Source organism: Rhincodon typus, chromosome 10 (genome assembly GCF_021869965.1).
Source record: "Rhincodon typus isolate 14 chromosome 10, sRhiTyp1.1, whole genome shotgun sequence".
Lineage (NCBI taxonomy): Eukaryota > Metazoa > Chordata > Chondrichthyes > Orectolobiformes > Rhincodontidae > Rhincodon > Rhincodon typus.
Window position 1 is genome coordinate 8,309,285 of NC_063341.1, and position 21,668 is coordinate 8,330,952.

General features: G+C 42.4%; 1 protein-coding gene across 1 annotated transcript in view; it reads right to left on the reverse strand.

Annotated features, from left to right (window-relative positions):
- astn1 (astrotactin 1) overlaps positions 1-21,668 on the reverse strand; it is a 1,993,575-nt gene that overhangs the window by 685,454 nt on the left and 1,286,453 nt on the right. The window contains exon 14 of the mRNA XM_048602275.1: positions 10,900-11,091. Within this exon, the coding sequence (XP_048458232.1) occupies positions 10,900-11,091 (192 nt within the window). The remainder of the gene's footprint in view (positions 1-10,899; positions 11,092-21,668) is intronic.

Genomic DNA, 21,668 nt, shown 5'->3' on the forward strand with positions numbered 1-21,668 from the left:
ACTAAAATGATGCTGGGAATGGAGCTTTTGAATGATGGGGAGGGGCGAGATAGGCTGGGACTTTTTTCCACTGGACCATATGAGGTTGAAGGAGAACCTTATCGAGGTTTATAAAATCATGAGGGGCGTAGATATGGTGAATGGGCAGGTTTCTTTTCCCTAGGGTTGGGGAAATTTCAAGACTAGAGAGCATTCTTTTTTAAGCTGAGAGGAGAAATATTTTAAAAAGACACGAGGGGCAACAACAACAGTGTGGAGCTGGAGGAAAACAGCAGGCCAGGCAGCATCAGAGGAGCAGGAGTGTTAACGTTTTGGGTCGGGACCCTTCTTCAGAAATGGGGGAGGGGGAAGGGAGCTCAGAAATAAATAGAGAGAGGAGGGGTCGGGCTGGGGAAAGTAGGTGGGATGGTGATAGGTGAGTGCAGTTAGGGAGCGGTGGGGATTGATCAGTGAGGTGGGAAGGGCGGATAGGTGGGAGAGAAGATGGACAAGTTGTGTCAGGGCAAGAAGGCAGGGATGAGAGGGTGGGTTGGTCATGGGATGAGGCCAGGGGTGGAGAAATTTTGAAACTGATAAAATCCACATTTAAGCCATTGGGGCTGAAGGCTCCTGAGGCAGAATATGAGGTGCTGCTCCTCCAGTTTCCGGGTGGCATCATTGTAGCCCTGGAGGAGGCCCAAGATGGACATGTCGTCCAGGGAGTGGGAGGGGGAGCTGAAATGGTTTGCGACTGGAAGGTGTTGTTGGTGGTCGAGAACAGAGCGCAGGTATCCACAAAGTGGTCTCCAAGCCTCTGCTTGGTCTCCCCAATGTAGAGGAGGCCACATCGGGACTAGTGGATGCAGTAGACCACATTGATGGATGTGCAAGTGAACCTCTGTCTGATGTGGAAGGTTTGTTTGGTGTATGAGCTGCTGCTCCTCTATACACACGAGGGGCAACTTTTTTTTGAAAACACAAAGTGGTTCGTGTGTGGAATGACAAAGTGGTGGATGCAAGTACGATTACAATGTTTAAAAGCTTTTTAAATAAGTACATGAATAAAAAATGTTTGGAGGGATATGGGCCAAGCTCAGGCAGGTACGGTTACACATTTAATATCACTTGGCTAAGTACATGAATAGGAAAGCTTTGGAGGGAAATGGGCTGGTGGTGAATTGAAAGAACTCTCAGAAAACAGATGAAAGTGTTTGGAAATGGTCACTTAAAGTTAGGACGCTGCAAAGACGGATATAGGAATCCAGTACAAGCTGGAAGCAACTGCACACTTGGCCAATAGCCTTTTCTGTCTCAGCTTCACAACTGTACATCTAAATACTTCCCAAAATCAATCCCTAAATACTTTGGATGTACACGCCTAGCACAACAAGTCAAAGTAAAGTACTGCAGATGCTGGAAATCTTGAACAAACATAGAAACTCAACAGGTCTGGCAGCATCCATGGAGAGAGGAGCAGAATTAATGTTTCAAGTCCAATGTGACTCTTCTTCAGTTTGCCTGAAACAGGAAATATTAATTGCTTCCAAAACAAGCACAGGCATGCTTGGAAAACTGAGTGTAGCAACAAATATTTACTGTTAGTGTTACAATCATGAGATGAATAAGATCATTATGTTTTCGTAGAATCCTTACAGTGTAGATAGAGGCCATTCAGCCCATCGAGTATGCACCAACCCGCCAAAGAGCATCCCGCCCAGGCTGACTTATCATCACATTTCCCATGGCTAATCCATCTCGCCTGCCCATCCCTAGATGCTATGGGGCATTTTTTTTCTTTTTAACATGGCCAATCTACCTAAACTGTACATCTTTGGACTGGGACTGCAGCTTTAAATTTGGGGTGAATGAAAGCAGCTATCAACCTGTTCTGGACTCTGTCAGTTTAACTACTGGACACCAAAGGAAGTCTTGGACTTTTAAAACTGAGAAGAAGGTGCCACATACTTGTACTTAGAGACAACAGTAGCTATCTCAGAGTTTACAATGAGTATTGCCTGAGTCTCCCAAAGTCCCAGAAAGGTGCTAGAAACTGTCCATTTATTCCTGAGAAGAAACGGAGTTGGGGGTCAAGTTTGGCCAGTTATTCGACCTGCATCTGAAGTTGATGCATTTTATGCTACCACTGACAAGGATGCAAAGGAAGCCTTTTTTTAACATCATTGCACATGTCCCTGCAACTCAACGAGGATCACAATCAGACAGTCGTTCTGTGTGGTCAGCAGAGAGAGAAGAGGCAGCTCAGCTTTGTGAGCTCCCACCAGCTACATGTTGGAGGGAGATGGTCTCTCTTTGAAGGTATCAGCTATCCAAGGATTCCCGGAAACCCATTCAAACAGTCAGAGAGGTGAAGAATCACTGGAACAGGCTTAACTGCCGGTGGTGAATTGAAGGAACTCTCAGAAAACGGATGAAAGTGCTTGGAAATGGTCACTTAAAGTTAGGAAGCTGCAAAGCTGGGATATAGGAATCCAGTACAAGCTGGAAGCAACTGCACACTTGGCCAAATAGCCTTTTCTGTCTCAGCATCACGACTGTACATCTAAATACTTCCCAAATGTCATGAGGGGTTCTGCCTCTAAGACACTCACAGGCAGTGGAGTTCCAGTTTCAGCCTCCTGCCCCTTATCTTAAATCTTTGCCCCCTGGTCATTCATCCTTCCATCAATGTGGAAGGTTTCTTGCAATGAGGACTGTAATTCCGAGGACAGCGCAATGTACGATAAGTAATTGGGAGGCGATGGCCTAGCGGTACTATCGCTAGACTGTTAATCCAGAGACCCGGATAACATTCTGGGGATCCAGGATTCGAATCCCACCATGGCAGATGGTGGAATTTGAATTCAATAAAAATATCTGGAATTAAGAATCTAATGATGACGATGAATCCATTGTTGATTGTTGGAAAAAAACATCTAGTTCACTAATATCCTTTAGGGAGGGAAACTGCCATCCTTACCTGGTCTGGCCTACGTGTGACTTCAGACTCACAGCAATGTGGTTGACTCTCTGGGCAATTAGGGATGGGCAATAAATGCTGCCTAGCCAGCGACACCCTCATCCCGTTAACGAATAAAGGAAGTGCAATAGCGGAAGGTTTATTTCATTTACACATTTTGACAGCAAAAGTTGCATACAGAAAGAAAATGGTGTTTTACCAGTATATTTTTAAGCCATTTATTACGGATGGATATTTCCTTCTGAATTTTTATCTTTTGATTAGCCATATTTTTGATGAGCACTTTAAATGATCTATTTCAACGCTTCTATTCCTTACACTGCCCTGCCTTTGAGTCTACTTATCCAACCTACCTCAGTCAGTTCTTCCCACATTCCTATGTAATTCATTCCACTTAAGTTTAAAAGTTATTTTCTTGGGTTTGGCTATGTTGCTCTTAAACTTAATATACAATTTAATTTTACGATGGTCAGTCTTTTCCAATGAAGTTACTAATTAATCCTTCCTCATTACACAATGCTAGGTCTAAGTTTCAGTGTGTGGGTGGGTTGAGGTGTTTTCCTTTTGTCATTGGCATTAATTATCATTGTTCACTATGCATGTTTTATTCATCCCTGAATATTGTCTGTTGCTACTGTTACACATTGCAATGCACTATATGCCAAGCTTGACTAAAAAAAGGGACCTCACTCCAATGTAGGAATCCATAATGCTAATTTTTAAAAATATTTACATATGCATTCTTTCATGGAAAGTAATAAGGGACAGGAAAGACTTTTTGACACATTCATTCAGCCAAGAGAGGTGAATGTTGCAACTTTGTGGTGAATATGTAGAAAATACATCAACTGATGGATTGGTTTAGCACAAATATCTATTGCTGTAGCAGAACAGAGACAGTCAAAACTCTACAACAACAACACAGATGCTGCCAGACCTGTGGAGTTTTTCCAGCAATTTCTGTGTTTGTTGCAGTCAAAACTCTAGTTAACTGATTTGATATTTGATTCTGAAATCTGTTTTGATGTTCCAAGTTGTTTTTAACATATTCCATGTCCAGTGGGGATATGTTAGAAGTTGAAATAAGCTGAAATGTGTTACTGCAGTAACACAAGTATACAATTACCACTATCGTGGTGCAGGTCAGAAACTACATGGGTCTTACAGATAGTATCTATCATTACTTGAAAGAGAAAATCAATAGAACAGTTTAGACCATCAGAGGAGAGAACATCATCAGTCTTAAAGATCTAAAAAGCAAGCGTGAACCAGAAACAGGTAAAAGGATCAAGAGGAGGGGAGAGAAAAGGATCAAGAAGAGGGGAGAGAAAGGAGAAAATAATTTCTATCTCAAATACAGCAACAACTGCATTAATGTTTTGTTCAAAGTGTACAACTTTTTTTGTATGCAATAAGCATATCTTTTCTTTTCATGGTGTGTAGTTCAATAGGAAAATAACTAGAGAAATGTGCTGAAGAGGTAACGACGAACTGGTAAGCAGCTTCACCAACCAGTGGCTAACACGTTTAACAAGCGACAGGCAGGGAGAACATGGATCAGCAGGGCACAGTAATCAGAGAATACGGATGAACAGGAGAGGGGCTTGAGAAAAAGAATGGCTCAGTCAGACTGTGTCCACAAAGAGAAGAGATAGACCTCCAGCATATGAACCTCTACCGAACGGTCAAGAGAGCGACAGTGTGGTTGAGAGAACCTTGAAATGTCAGCAGTTGTGCGGAACCTACAAGAAAAGTAGAACTAAAGTTAAAGATATAATAAAGCTTTACTACAAATTGGTTGAGGGAACAAAATCTAAAGAATGAACTGATGGAAGACATTTGGCACATTCCTTAACCAAAGCAGAGACTGCAGCAACACCCCAAAGTGCTACACATGTGAAGTAATAAGTAAACTGACTGTCTCAGAGGTTTCAAATTTTCAGATCAACCAGAGTCTGGAGAATTTAGATTGTTTCTCGTGAATTCTCAATCTTGCAATGAGGTACACAAGCTGTAAAAGCTAATTTGGCAGGACAGAAGCTTTGGTAGAATATGCTTATTTATTTGTTTAGCAGCCTGATTTGAGAACTTAAGCATCTACTGCAAATTCGAACCTTACAATTTTATTCTTTATTGAAGTATTTTGGCCTTAGTAAGTGGAAGATTACAACATTGTCGAACAGGGTGTTGAGCCTGTGTTCTTGTTCAATGATAGTACCTTCCCAATATACATCACCAACTGGTGCTTCATTGGTACACATTTTCAATTGATGTAACAATCATGAGAAGCATGAGAAAATTTCAGAATATTAGATCAAAATGTATCTGTAACAAAAGTAATAATTATAGAAAAAAATATAATAGCTGGGCTGCAGGCAATAACTCACCATATTTCCTCTGTGGCTTGAACAGATGCTGACCTTAATTTGGAATTGTGAGAGTAAGACTTTTGTTACAGGTTTAAGGCCTTTTCATTTTTCTTTTCAGTCCCACCTATTTGTTGAGTTGCAGACATTTACTTCGTTCATTTGTGTTCTATGGGTTGAATTTTACCAAACATTCAGCTCAGTGTCAGGGTGTTCCATAAAGGGCTTTTCTCAGTGAGCACTATCTCAGACAACTCCTCAGAGCACTCATCATTATATATGTGTCACTCCTCTACGGCACCTAACCTCGCTATCGTGCGCTCGACTACAGCAACAATGGTCGCCAATGCTGGAATCGGCTGGGATTAAAATGTGGCTGTGCACCAGGTCAAGGGCTGTCAGTCGGAAGCTGCCCTTCACAGTGCCAGTGTATGAAGAATTGTCCCAGAGAAGTCTGAGAAAGGGGTGTTGCCGCCACCACCACCAGACCCCTACACCCCACCACCCACCACCACCTCCCACACCCCCCGACTCCTCCCACACCAGGACTCAGCCTCAGCAGCGTCGTAACATCTACAGCCTCTGAAGATGACGTTGTGCGACTCAGTTCCATTGAACGGGGGTCATAATTAAGTCCTGCTTGTTTGCTTTGGCTGACACTGCTGCACTGTCGGATGCTTGAGGAATACAGCTCCTCAGCACAATGCTGTGTTTATCCTGGCCACCATCAACCCACACAGAGTCTCAGTGCATCCTTCAGTTGTCTGGTGCAGTTGTCAAACTACATCTCTGTCTGTCTGGAGGGTGCCAGTACAAAGCCCAGACATGCCCTCCATGGAAACCAGATGCAGAGGGGCTTCGTTGGCCCTACTGGTAGGACATTTTTATTGTAAACACCAAAAGAACTGCGGATGCTGTAAATCAGGAACAAAAACAGAAGTAGCTGGAAAAGCTCAGCAGGTCTGGCAGCATCCATGAAGAGAAATCAGAGTTAACATTTCAGGTCTGATGACCCTTCCTCAGAGGTATTGTACTGTAGCTGGACAGCATAGCACCTCTGTACCTCATTCAAAACTGCATTCCCCAGAGGGCAAGCGACTGTTGGCTTCCTCATATTTTCACCGCAGCAGACCACGAAGGATGCTTGTGCCTCACAGCCGTTAGTGAGATTTGTTTGTCACAAATGCTTAGGAGCAGGCTTTTTGGTCAACACAAGGTGTGAGGTCCATGTACAGCATCTAGTGATGAGAGACGCCCTTCACCTTAACTTTGTGGGTGTCTGTACAATGCTATTGCACTTTTGAAGGATCTCACACTGCAGAGAAGTGAACGCCTCGAGAGAAAGAAAAAGCAGATACCTCACCCAAAATGGCAAACTCTTCTATTTCCATTGCTCATTGTCAAGAAAATGGAAGTCACCCCCGTGGAATGAGTTGCAGGTTCAACCTCAGTCTAGCCCATCGCTGTAACCTTCACATTCCTTTCTTCCTTGCCCTCCCTGTTAACTCCATTCACATTGCTCTTCCCCACATTCCCGCTCAATGCATTTATTTAACTGATCATCTTGCCACTTTACTCACTACCACTCAGGCATACAGCTTAGTCATGCAAGGCATTATTTTACACAGCTTTCCCACCCACCCACCCCACAAACAGTAGCTGGTGTGGTGGCAACCATCAATGACTGTCCCCACACCCCACATCCCTTTCTGCAGTATCCCTTTTTTGTTCCATGCTCTATTGTCTCCCACTTTTTTAATGTTGAGTTGTCCCCACCTGATAATTATTTTCCCCTTTATATCCCAGCATGCCACCTACAATCTCCACAACTGATGTTCCACATTCCCCACATCTGATCCAAGATGGCGACGCTGGCAAGGCAGACAGCGTTCGGGCTCCTGAGCCGTCCATTCTGGGCGGCCACTTCCTCCCTTCTTTCCTTACCCTTTTCAATCTCTCTTTTTCCCCGTCGGCAGCGGCACAGAAGGTGACATCGGAGAGGAGAGCAGCCGGACGGGGTCTCTTGGCGACACAGGGGCCTGACCCGGCAGCAGAGCCACGGCCTGTTGGCTGTGGTCAGCCCGGAATGGGGACTCTGGGAGTTGTCGAGGCGGTGGTGAAAGAGGAGCCAGGGCCTCCTGCATGGTTTCAGGAGGGAGGGGGCAGGGGGAAGAGTGTGGGTCCAGCATGGGACCTGGCATTTGCAGCCCGTCGGTGAGGTGGGCCCATCGAAGAGGAGGTGGCGTCTGAAAAGCGGCGAATCTGACGTTGGTGGGTCCGATGGGGCAGATGTTGTTGGTCAGCAGTGGAACGAAGATGGGCTTTCTTTCAGCTTTATCTTTTTATTCTTAAAATGTTCCAATAGTGCCTGATGGTGGCGACAGTTGAAGCCTTACATTTGTATTTTACTGCGTTGCTCATTGTAGAGTACAAGTGACAACAAATAAATGATCCTCAATTGATCTCCCCAGCATCCCAACTACAGCAGTGACTACCATCCCTCCCCTACGCGGCACAACAAATTCCAGTGGCACCCCCCAACTCCGGGACTGACTGAGGCCCAAGTGTCTGGCTGACTTGGACAGACTCTCTGACTGAGTGACTGAGACCCCTGACTGACCCATGTACAGCTCCCTGATCATTCTGCTTGCCAATCCCTGGAATGGTCAAAGCGGGTTTGCAGGAATGACCAGGGCTCACTCCTTAGACTGTAGAGACACCGAGTTCACATTACCGGCACCCCAGTCAGTCAAGTGACCCGTTCGAAACCCCTGGATCGATTTCAGATGCTGCTGTTGACTGACGGTGCTGTTAGCCCCTGACAGAAGACAAGTCTCCCTTGAACCGATTAAGGGCGATTCTCCTTTGACTTTCAGGCATAGTAATTTGGTTGATGCACCGGCAGTGTGTTTGCTGCATAAGCTGCTGGCATATCATGTAGGCATGATACTGATATAGCACAGCCAATATTGCAATATGTCCACCCCTTGACTGATCATTAATGACAACCATAACATGCTGCCTGGCTTTGTGTCTGCACTAAACTGCAAGGCAAGACAGTAAAAATGTTAGCACTTAAGTTCCAAAGTACCACAAGGCAAAGCAAGGCAAGGCAAGGCAAGGTAGGGATTCCATGAACATCCAAGTAACTGCAAAGTGAGAGAAATCCAAGAGCAAGCGAAGAGTCCTGAGTTGCACCTTGTTCCAAACAGTGAGTTGGGCGCTGACCCTGTGCAAAGATCTTGGCATCAGTATTACTGTGAAAAGTGTTGATAGGCTCCACAGTGCAGCACTGAAATGGATAACTGCATGGGTCAGAGATGTGCCATGATGATGTGGTGACGCTGGTGCCTGTGTGATGCCAAGCTCTGTTGGTGCGGTAGTGCAGAATGTTGCTTGTCCCTGGAGTGTAGCTGCAACGTTGGGGACTGCAGTCCAAGATGGAGGGCCAGAGGAACAAGCGGTGAGGCCGGAGATGCCAGGAAACCGCTATCTGCCGTTCAGCAGAAATAACATATTTCACATCAAAGGTGGTGAGATTAGGCAATGAGGAGATGTAAATGCGTGCAGATCGACCTCTCACTGCTCATGAGCAAAATTCTCATCTCACCGTGAGAGCACTGAATGCAGACTCAGGCCTTTCATGACCTCGAGATTCTCATTCTTCTGCTCTTGCCTTGTTTTTTCAACTGACTCGCCATTGCCCACATCGATCATGGGCTGGGAACATTCAGCTGCTTGCATCAGAATAAAATGCATGATCAAAGTTGTGGAACTCATTGAATAATACAAAGTTCTGCTCATCAAACTAATGGATTTGTCCAATTACAATTAGGATATGGACCGACCCAAATGGGACTCACTGGAGTGTGTCCTATTGTCATTTATCCCAGACAAGTATCATCTTTCAACATCTGCACCTGGGAAAATCTCAAAAGTGTTAAGTGGCATAGATAATGCAACAGAACTTCTAAGTATAGACACATTGTGTGTTAAAGACAACAAAAATATTTGGATGATAAGACTGCTCGAGGTATATCAAATATACATTTGGTAGCAGAATTGTTATAAACGGAGGGAAATCATTTTTTGCCATATATTGTAGCTATTTAAATCACTGGGAATCATTAAAACACAAGCTACAGAAAATAGAATCCACCACCAAAGCCAGGTCTGTTAACAATGATGGAACTGCGTGCATAGAATGACTCTGAGACCTCACTTCAATGTTATTTACTACATGAATGATTTTCTGTTCATAGGATCATTTACACAACATTAACAAGAAATTATTGCTGGTAAGGTGTATTTATTTAAACTGTTCAGTTCCCTGTTGCCCACAAAACTGATTTGCTCATTGAGGAAGGAGAAAGGAGAGAATAGTTCTGGATTTTGGAAGGCTGATAGGCAATAGTTTCAATATCACCCTGCAAGCCCCCTCAATGGTGTTACAATCACCAAATCTCCCACCATCAACACCCCAGGGGTTACCACTGACAACAAATAGATGTGCAAATACAGTAGGTATAAGAGAAGGTCAATAGCAAGGAAGCACAAGTTTGTTGTTAATTTACCGATTGAGATACAAGCAACGCACCTCTTGACTTGCCAAAGCCTGTCTGCCACCTACAAGGTACAAGTCAGGAGTGTGATGCAATACTCCCCACTTGCCTGGATGGGTGTAGCTCCAACAACACTCAAAAGGCTTGACATCATGCAGGATGAACCAGCCCACTTGATTGTTTGTGGATATGGTGCCATTCAGTCATGGCACCGCCGATGCTCAGTAGCTGCAGCGTGCACCATGTACAAGATGCAGTGCCCATGTCCAACGAGTGAACAAAATAAAAGCTTATGATAACCTGCTGCTCACATGTGGATTCCACTTCAAAATGTCCATGAACAAATATGTAATCATTGATATTTCAGAAAATCATTTTAGCATGCAAAATCAATAATGAACATTTCAATTAGTAGTGACCACCGCCTCTCTATTTAACGGCAAATATGCTATGAGTATAGTTTCATGTTTGTATAATCAGCAAACCTGTGAGTTTAACAATTCTGAAAAAAAAATTCACAAGGTATGAAAGGAAATACCTAACGATTAGTCCAATATTGCAATGGCACCATCAAATGGCATGTGAGACATTCATGTTTTGATTTGTACATTTCTTCAGTAGTGCGTTTACAAACATTTGTCCCTGGTGAAGGTCAACTTGTCATACACTGGAGTTATTTAATAGTGCCTGTTCATAAGGATAGCTTTATTGTTCTTCACCTTTAGCAAGTACATTTTTTCTTTTCTACCTCTTTCAGGGTTCAGAAACAAAAGCCCAATTAAATATGAAGATATCTGCTTTAAAACTAGTGGACGTAGTTAGCAGACATTGTCATGGCATTGCATTCAGTTATCAGTCTCTATACGTACTCAACACCAGCAATCGGACAAAAAAAGTAACTTCACAAATACATGAATGTCAAGTGTCATAATATTTTTCAAACCCTTTATTTTCAGCCATGTGTTTGACTCCATAGCAGAAGATAGATCAGAACATGGAGAGCATTAAATCTTACCGGAATGTGCCCATGAACACTTGGCCAAGTGCAGGTTCCTTAGTCTGGTTATTGTAACCGTAGAAGAGATCTCTGAAGAGAGTCTGGTTCAGAGGAAGGCTGGCATCAGCACAGTCTAGGCCACTGGTGCAGGATTCAGAAACCAGCTGGCACATCCTTCCGTCCGAAGCTAGCTTGTAGTCCTCAATACAACTGCATTAAAAAAATTCAATTGAGAAAGTTAAGTGAAAAGAGCGAACCCATAGCATCACCAAGGTTAACACATTCAGATCAGGTAAATCTAGAATAGCTAGGTTGCATTAAACAGATTTAAATGCATTTGAATTATAGGAGGAATGGAAAACTGAAAAAGAGTTCAAAGGTTTTGAGGCAATAGAAGAAAAATATGATTTGCAGTGGGAAATGTTGCATTGCTTTTATTTCAATTTGCACAGCTAATATAAAACTCTACATGTTCCACAAAATGGGATTCAGATTGACTGAGATTATGTTTCATACTTATGTCATCTATTATTGGTGGGTTCTCAGTGAAAGTGGTCCCCAGTAAATAAACTCATCCAGATGCAAACTTTGTACAAAACTTTTACTTCCGGATAATATTATTCATAAAGCGCTAATTATCCAACTTTTAGCAGAACAGTAATTTTACAATAAAGGAAATATGTTTTATGAAAGAAAGGACTTGATCACATTTGATGAATTTATATGCCATCATATTAATTGCAAATAAATTTCAAGTACAGTGTGCTGCATTATGGATAATGCTTAGGTTGGCCAGAGTGACAATATTATTTTGACTATAGATCTTTAGCCATTCATCAGATAGTAAAGGTCATGAGATGAGTTACCGCTGAAAGATATTTCTTGTTGCTAACTTGATCGATGCCCAATTAATGACTTTCATTTCTACAATCCTCTAAAAGATAACTGCAACTTAACTATGATTTTGCAGAGGTTTAAAAGTCACTAAACTATTTTAACTCAGAGACATTTTCGTGTTTTCACCATTTTTATTATGCAGGGGTTCCTCTGTTAAAATTGACATACAAAAGAAAGCAGAAGACATTGCTTATAGTTTAGTAAGCTAACTGGGCCATCGACACATCATACAAATATTTTCCTTACCATCAGAATAAATCTAACAATGTGAAAGCAATTTGCACTAAATAGTATGAATGTAGCCACATTTGACTCACGTTTATTTGATAGCTATGATTTTTATTCAGGCTTTCAATCAGGTTTATCGAGATGTACAAGGTATGTTAACTTTCTGTTGCTAGATTAATCATTCAAACATGTCAGTAACAGACTAAAAGCTAAATACTAACAGTGATATCCTAGCTTAATGCTGCATAGCCTGTATTTTCTCATTCAGTAAATGCATTATTGTCAGACCAGTGCCATACGTTACATGGATGCATAATGATGGTGATCAATATCCAAGAGAAGCAAATGGCCTTAAAATTTGAACACTCCCATTTTTGGGCATCTTACTGATACAATGCGAATGGTGCTCAAATGTGATACTGATGAACCCTGAATTTTGAACCATGGATTTCAACAGGACATCAAGGATGCTGTGATAGACAAACACAATGCAGGATCCTTTCAAATTCCAGGGAAGCAATTGGTTTGGGTGTCAGTGAAAAGGAATAGATCACCCTCAGATTCCGGGAATGATATCGCTTGGTAAGGGATTAGATAGGGAGGTCCTAGAGCTTGGGAGGTTGAAAAGGTTAATCTGGGAGGTAAACTGAAGCAGCACACAGTCTGACATATAACACAGCTATATATATAAGTGTCGGGCATATAAGGGCAATCTCAGACCGTTCCGGGGCAATTATAGTTGGACAGTGTGATGGAATACTGCCCACTCGCCCGGATGAGTACAGCTCCAACAACATTCAAGAAGTTTAACACCATCCAAGATGAACCAGCCTATTTGATTGGCATCACTCACCCCATTACTGATATTCAGTTGCAGCAGTGCGTACTAACTACATGATGCACTGCAGAAATGCACAGAGGCTCCTTTGTGAGCACCTTCCAAACCTACGACCACTTCGTCCAGAAGGACAAGGGCAACAGATACATAGGAACACCACCAGCTACAAGTACCTCTCCAAGGCACTCACCATCCTGACACGGAAATATATCACCATTCCTTCAGTGTTGCTGAGTAATATCCGGGAATTCTTTCCCTGATGTGGGTCTACCCTCAGCGCAAAGGACTGCAGTGGTTCAAGAAGGCAGCTCACCACCACCTTCTCAAGGGCAACTAAGGAGGGCAACAAATGCTGGCCCAGACAGTGACATCCATATCCCATGCGAGAATGAAATAAAAGTCACGTTACCCATGTTACTGTTAGCATAACATAATCTGCCAGTTACTAAACAAAAACCAAAAAGTTTCCAAGATGTAATAAAACTTGTCACATAAGAGAAGCGCCTTTTCTGTTAAGACATATTCATGGTTCATTCTTCACCACAATCTATGAGTGGATTCGGTGGCACATTCCATGTGAGGTATCAATGCCTCATCACTGCTGTAATAATAAGGCCAAGGAATTGAGCAGGAACCTGAGAGAGGCCTTTGAGCTTTACTTGTGTCTGTATTTATTCAACAAAACATCACATTGATCCCCATATTTGTCATCTGGCTGGTATAGGTTATTGTACAATCAGCTTCGTTAAATGGACCAATTAGATCATTGCAATGCACTTTTTTTTCACATTATATACTGTCTTATAAACACATTCTTTTGGAAAAGTAATATACCGGATGTCTTTGTTTTAGACTCTGGAACACTCATCCTCTTAAATATGATTTTCAGCATCAGCGAAAACCCTAGAGTGTGATTGTGACGTGAGGCAATGTTATAGCGTAGTTCCGCAAAATGCAAGGACAATACATATCAAATACAAAGTGTACATCTCTTGTGACTTGACAGACACAAGATCAGGGATTCCTTATTGTACAGCAATTGCTGACACCTTATAAGGGACAACCACGCCATTGACATACAGTAACTAAGCTAATCAAATTTTATTTACATCAAATTATTCCCTGGGACTTTTTTGTTTATGATTGGTTATTAGATTTGGAGTCAACAGCACAGAAAAAGTCAATTTAGTGGAACTAACCTATGATAGCATTTATGCTCAACATGATACCCCTCCACCTTAATTAATTAACTTATATCCTTGGATTCATTTCTCTCTCATGTACTTCTGAACTTGCCCCATAAATGCAGCTATGCTGTTTTCCTAACGTGTAACTATCATTGTTTTTTTCTCTTTCCCACTTTCTGCCTCACAACAATGAAAATATTGCATGTATTCTAATGGCCATCCACAAAATACATGGGACAAGCTGTTTCTTTTATGGTTCAAAATATCTCTAGTGTTTGCATTTGAAAAAATGAGCTCAAATTAAGACAAAGAAAGATACTCTCCGTGGTGAAATTGGTCACAGTCATTTCTGACTTTTCGGTTCAACCTGTCCATGCCGACCATAATCCCAAACTGAACTAGTCCCACAAGCCTGCTCCTGTCCCATATCCCTCCAAATATTTCTTATTTATGTACTTATCTAAATGTCTTTTAAACGTTGTACCTGTACCCGCCATCCACCACTTCCTCTGGAAGTTCATTCCACACACGTAAAAAACACTGCCCATCATATCTTTATAAAATCTTTCTTCTCTCACCTTAAAAATATGCCCCCCATCTTGAAATCCACCAACCTAGGGAAAAGACACCTGCTATTCACCTTATCTATGCCCCTCATGTTTTTATAAACCTCTATAACATCACCCCTCAACCTCCTATGCTCCAGTGAACAAAGTCCCAGTCTATCCAGTCATTGGAACAAATTTGAGAACAAAAGTTGGCAACAAATTTTAACCATTTTTGATTTTCTTTTCACTGACATCAACTGAACTTGTGACCTTTTCTCTCTTGCTTTCACTCACGATGTATCTGGCAGTTGTTATTTGAAAATGTACATTTGTTAACTATAATCAAATACAAAGCAGACAATAATTTCTCATTTCGCCTTGAAAGTTGAAATTGTTTTCAATTTTAAAAGAAATAGGAAGAAGTTTTCAAGGTTGTTGATTCAGTTAGTTTCTTATTCTATTGCATTGTTATAGGTGAAACTCATTTTGGTGTTGGTTAGTTCAGTTGGCTGGACTGCTGACATGCAATACACAATGCTGCTAACCGTGTGGGTTTGTTTCCTGCCCTGTCTTATGTTACCGTGAAGGAGTCTCCTTCTCATCCTTGTTTGAGATGCAATAACCCTCAGGTTAGATCACCACCAGTCGTCCTCCTCTCTAACGACAGAGCAGACCTATGGTCCAGTTAGACTATGATACCTTTACACGTAATATCCCGCAGATATCAAGGCCTCTGACATCCGACAATTACACAACCTCATTGAAAAATTGTTCTTTTGCAGTAATGAAATTCTCTGTCCGTCTGTCTGTCTGTCTCTCTCTCCCCCCCAACTTCATATATTTTCTGAAGTTTGCATCATTGGCAACTACAATGTGGTCAGTCACTTTTTCTCATTTAGCTTATTGCACACTTGTACTCAGAATTGGTTATAAAAATACATACGCACAATTATCATACCTCAAATAAATGTTCAAAATATGTTACCTAGTTTTTTTTTATATAAAATAATCAGTAGATGCTGAAGCAATTCTATTGACAAAATGTCATTGATGTATCTTTGGATGGGTTCCACATGTTCAGACTGCACGAGTGCACCACCAATTAACAAGATCTCAACTCTGGACAAAATATCACTTGGAAGAAACTAAGATTTACAACTAAAAAAATGTATGTAAGCTATAAAAGGTCACAGAAACAATTCTGCTGATGAATTATATTATTTTATGTTGAAACGCGCAATTAACACCTGCAGTTTCGTTTTTCAAAGTGGAAATTTCAGTCACCAAGAAATATGCCAGCCCTTTACAAGGAGACTTTCCATGATATATGGAGAATGGATAATTGAGTGATACCTAGCAGTGACAGATAATCATTATAAAGAACTCTTGCCATTGGTCTCGACCATTAAGTGATAATTGCAAGATGTGGCTACATGAACTGCACGAGGTGTTAAAAAAATGAATAAAACCTGTTTTATAGGTTCAGTACTTTTTTAAAAAATTCAGATTTCCAGCATGCACAGTATTTTGCTTTGATATTGGTATTTAATTCATTCCCTTTTCCTCTCCAGGAATACCCACTGGAAGAAATTCCACTCTTCAGCAGATTTACCAGTTTTTCCTTCTAAATTGCTCAAATTCATTGCTTTCTATTCATCTTTTACGTACAATGAGGCATTAATAAAATAAATAAATAAATGAATAAATCGCTTCCACAGGTTTGCTTCTGGAGCAAGTGTCTTTGGCTCTGCCTTATTCCATGTTGATTCCAGTGGAAAATTCGACTTTGGATCCACCCATGTTTAAAGATATCTCATGCACATTCAGCGTTGATTGATACAGTGTCCTTGCCACGTCCTGAGATTCAATCTCAATGGTATGTGTTTGTCATGTACCTTCCCCGCAACATCTCCCCCAGCAGCATTAATCCAGGCAACAGAATCTTACTGAGTACGCAATGATGCTTAGTGGAGACTCAAAGCCAGGATGCTTGTCCCGGTGGTTAGGAGCACACTACCCCTCTTGGTTCATCTTTCCATATTTTGGGATCATAGAACGAAAGAGAGAGAGGCGGGGGAATTGAATGACATGAAAGTGAGTGGCAAAGCTGTCGGTGCTGGTGGGACAAAAGGTGGTGAAAACTGCCAGGTGGGTGAGTAGGCAGCACACAGCCAGGGTTTAGTGTGTAGGGGTGGGGACTGTTCGTGTCAGTGAAAGTGAGTGGGGGGAGCTGGTGGGGAAGATGTTGTATATAACAGTGAGAGCGCAGCACAGCCTTGGTGCAATAGCAGAGATAGAGTGAGCGTGAGCAGAGAGAATCTGGTGGCACTTACCCTGGCTGAGTGGAGAGGGTCACTGACCATCTTTCTACATTGCTGGGCATTCCTCCAGTCAGAACAGCTGGCTGGCAACCTCAGAGACCAGGCTGGCAATAGATTGATGACATGGCCATCTTGGTCAGTCCTGGGGGATGAGGACACTCCTCCTCTGTATCACCCTACCCACCAGGATCTTCAGGTACCTGCCCGCAGAGTGAGATGCCAATTTCCCCTTATCTGTCACCAGGTCCAGGTCAAATTATCGTAAATGGTGCAGGGCAGCTTCAGGCTGACTGCACTTGGCTGTGCCTTTTAAAGATGGCACAGTTGCCAGGGATGCCACTGTATTGTGGCATACAAGTCAGTTGAGTGTTCTAAAGGCTGGCATTCGACATGGGGCTCACCACAGGAATAGGGTAAATGGTTAACGAGTCAAGTTCGGAATGATAACATAAAAACACACACTCAGCCTCACAGGGAGAAACCCTCTACAAAACTTGACAAAATGGACACTTAGCCAAAAAAAATCTAAGCTTCAGCGAATGGTATCTCAAAGCTGTCCTTGTTCTCAGTTTCATTTCCTCTTCCTCCCCATCCAACACCTTAATTAAAAAAAAAACTTTCATCTTCTTTCAGGTGTGAAGGATCATGAGCTTCAACAACTGTTGGGAACACAAAAACCCTCTGGATTCCTCTTCTCCTTCCTGTCCCTCTGAGCCCAGCCCTTCTTCTAATCTCACCATTTGTCATGTGTTCACAATAGTCTCTGACCTTACTCATTCTGATCCTGGATGATCTGTCCTTAGAAAGAGCCTTATCTCTTTGTCCCTTACACCCCCCACCTCAATGTATTTCAATCTCTGCATTGCTCTGAGCTTTTCTTCAGGGATCTTCAAGGAGTCTTCCCACCAAACAGTGAATCTTTTCTCCCCCAGTCTCTAAACTAATGTTCTCCCTTGTGCGTGCTTGCTTCAACAGAATATGGATGCCTGGGCTCTCAACCAAGTCTCATCATCCAACACGTAGTGTTCAATTATTCTCAATTTAATTATGTGAGTCTATTTGTTATTAATGCTTACAATGTTTCATTGTTTAAGCCTAAATATGGACTTAGAGTAATGATAAACAAACTAGAAAGAGCTGGAAGCCAGACCTGGAAGCACAAAGTACATATTTTGCTTCAAGACTTACACACAGAGATATCAGTGTCATGTTTGCATAGATTCACGGTATAAAATAACACAAAACCCTTACAATGTCAAGTAGCTTAAACTTAATGTAACAGCCACTGACAGAACTTCAGACAAATACCTTCACTTCAAGAGGCTTGGTTTGTTCTCTAGATTTGTCCTATTCTGCTGGACTGAACAAAACAGTCAGCGGTGTACTGGCATAAAAATCTCCTCTGGGGAATGTTCAAATGTTGACTGTTGACTGCCCATTTGCTGAATAAGACTGCAGAAAATAGCAACAAATAAAGAAATTGCTGGATTAAGCTCGGGTCTGACAGCATCTGTGATAAAGAGTTCTGAGGAAGGGTCCCTGGACCTGAAATATTAACTCTGATTTCTCTCCGCAGATACTGCCAGACCTGCTGAACTTTACCTGCAATTTCTGTTTTTGCTTCAGATTTCCAGTATCCACAGTTCTTTCATTTTCTGTGCAGAAAATAGCATGTCTGCCCGAAGATGAAGGCAGGAAAAGGTGTTTTATAAAAAAGCTGCAATATTTATGAAAATTTGTATTATGCTGATTAGAAAATGACTGAATCCAATCAACTTTAAAAGGTTCAAATTTAATATTTTCAAATGTGCAAATATGAACAACAAACATAATCTTTTCACAATTGCCTCACATTTTGCTGACCCATTTATTATTTTATGTCCCTTAGATGTAGGTGTGAGAAGCCCAATGATATTCTTAGACTAGATTCTCTGGGAAAAAAAGACTGAAGTAATTATGAACTACAGACACGTACTAACCTAATTTATGGGACTTAACCTTTTGTTTATTCGGAGATCTCACATTTGGTGTTTTATACCGAATAATACTTACTGATTACAGTGTAAAGCTGTCATAAACTTGAAAGTTAAACGAAATGTGAGCATGCGCTGCAGAAGACCTTTTCATTTAATCAATTGAGCATTTCAATTTGGGGTTTTCACATTCACCATTTCAGCTTTAATGTAGATAGTCAAAGATACAACATTTTAAAGTAAGTCAAATCATGTTGTTGTAAATTGCCTACCTGTTCACATATATGTAAAGAATTCATGACACTTGACAAGGGCATGGAAATTTCCCATGTCCTATCCAACATTAGCCAAAAGGAGTTGAAGACATAAATGGGACAATTCCATAGATTTAATTTAACTAGCTTGCTGTGATTATTAGTTTTGGAATTTTGTTATCTTATGTTTCGTCCATTGGAGAAGATTTTAAAAAAATTTACTTCTTCTCAAAAATTGTTTTGTTGGTCACTATTGTTGGATGTCCACTATTCATAGAATCCCTAGAGTGCAGAAAGAGGCCATTCAGCTCATTGAGGTCTGCACTGACCCTCTGAAGAACATCCCACCCACACCCAGTGCTCTAGCCTATCCTTGTAACCATGCATTTACCACGGCTAATCCACCTAGCCTACATGTCTCTGGACACTATGAGACAACTTAGTATGGTGGAGCCACCTAGCCTGCGCATCTTCGGCGTGTGGGAGGAAACCGGAGCACCCGGAGGAAACCCACGCAGACACGGGAAGAATGTGCAAACTCCACACAGACAGTCGCCTGTGGCTGGAATCAAACACAGGGTCCCTGGTGTTGTCAGTGCTAACCACTGAACCACCCATATTGACTTGCAAACTTTTGTATTTATAGATTTTCTTGAGTTCTACAATTCCCGGGATGTCGGTCCTTTGTAAACGTATCAAGTGGAACTTCCCCTTCTCATGAGACGTGGGCAATGGTAAGCAAAGTGGGAAAATGCAAGAAGAATAGAACAATCAGAATTTCAATGGGAAGAGAACATTTTCCAATTTTCCTTTTAAGTTTTAAATGGCAACTTCAGAATCTTGTTTTTGAGCGGAGACTACCCTATGTCAAGTAAACTTGCCTTATTTATGCAACATTTCCAAGTTTCTTCTGCTTCCCTGAGAAACCAGACAGTGTGCAAGTCGAACTGGGTGCCTAGCATTTGCAGCTCACTGATTGCTTGTCCTCTAACATCACACAGTTATGTCATTATCATTACACTCCTGCTCCATGGCTGCCATCCTATTTGACCCCTTATCCTCACGAGTCAGAATCAGCAAACCACCAGCCTCCCCAATCCGATGCCTTTACTTTGGAAGTCAGGGCACCTCTGACTTCCATGCTTCCACTAGGTCACATGTGCACAGGGACATGCGCGCACACACACATATCTCTTTTCAGGCTCTGAGTTTGCTTTTTCTTTTAGGGCTCACTCACTGTTCACCTCTGTGGCAGTGTTTTACTTTTTAAGCGCGGAAGGATGGCACGGTGGCTCAGTGGTTAGTACTGCTGCCTCACAGCACCAGGGACCCGGGTTCAATTCCACCCATGGGCGACTGTCTGTGTGCACATTCTCCCCGTGTCTGTGTGGGTTTCGTCCCGCAGTCCAAAGGTGTGCAGGTTAGGTGGACTGGCTGTGTTAAATTGCCTGTATTGTTCAGGGATGTGTAGCTTAGGTGGGTTATAGGTGGATGTGTCTGGATGGGATGCTCCAAGGGTCGATGTGGACTTGTTGGGCCGAAGGGCTTGTTTCCACACTGTAGGGATTCTATTCTATGATGGAGAAACAGACAGCTTTTCATGATTCAGACCACTGCTTAGTTGAGGGCATGGGCGTGTCACTAACTGCACTGGGCTCCATCAATCTCATACCAGCAGCATCTGCAGCAAACACAATGCCTGTGCTTCAAGCAAATGACTATATCTGAAAGTCAAAGGGCGGTACGTTTAGTGGCATCAAGGAGGACTAATGTCAGTCACAGGGCCATTGGATTCAAGTCCAGGGGGTTGACCACGGTCAGTCAGGCCAAGCAGATTCCGGGATCCAGGGGCTTTCAATCCAGGGGATTCAGCCATAGCAGTCTGGGAGTTTACTCAATCATAGTCTGTGTCTTATCAGGGAACTCTATGGAGTTCTGGGGAAAATAGGCAACTTGTGTTTGGCGGTGGCCTTCATTGCACTCAGTCACTGCAGAAAATGGTCACTATGAGAAAGGGGCGACTCCATGTGGAAGTGACACAATCAGAGTCAGTTCAGAGGTCGGGGCATTGTGAATTGGAGAGGTTTGGGGGTGGTGGGTGTCTGACCTCAACACGGGAAGAGAATAGGGTCAAAAGTTCATGGCAACACACAAAGCTGTTGGCTCTGGAGGTAAGAAGTGGGGACATAAATACTTAGATAAAAGGAGCTCAATGGAAACAGGGGGGAGGCTGAAAGGTCATCGGGAACACAAAGACTGCAACATAGAAAAGGCAGCATGGGGGTTGGGGGGAGGTGGCGATCATCATATATCTCAGGCAGAGTCTACAACTCAAAAGAACACAAAATTGGAACCTCACCAAAACAGACCAAATGTCAACTGTGCTATAACTTCACAAAATGACTGACACCACATTCAAAATGGGTGGAGTAAGTGACCGTTTCTGTGTGTGTGTGCGTGTGTGCACGCACGCGCACGTGTGTGCAATCTGAGGCTCTGTTAGAACCAATTGTAATCATCATGACTGCAGTGATTCAGCAA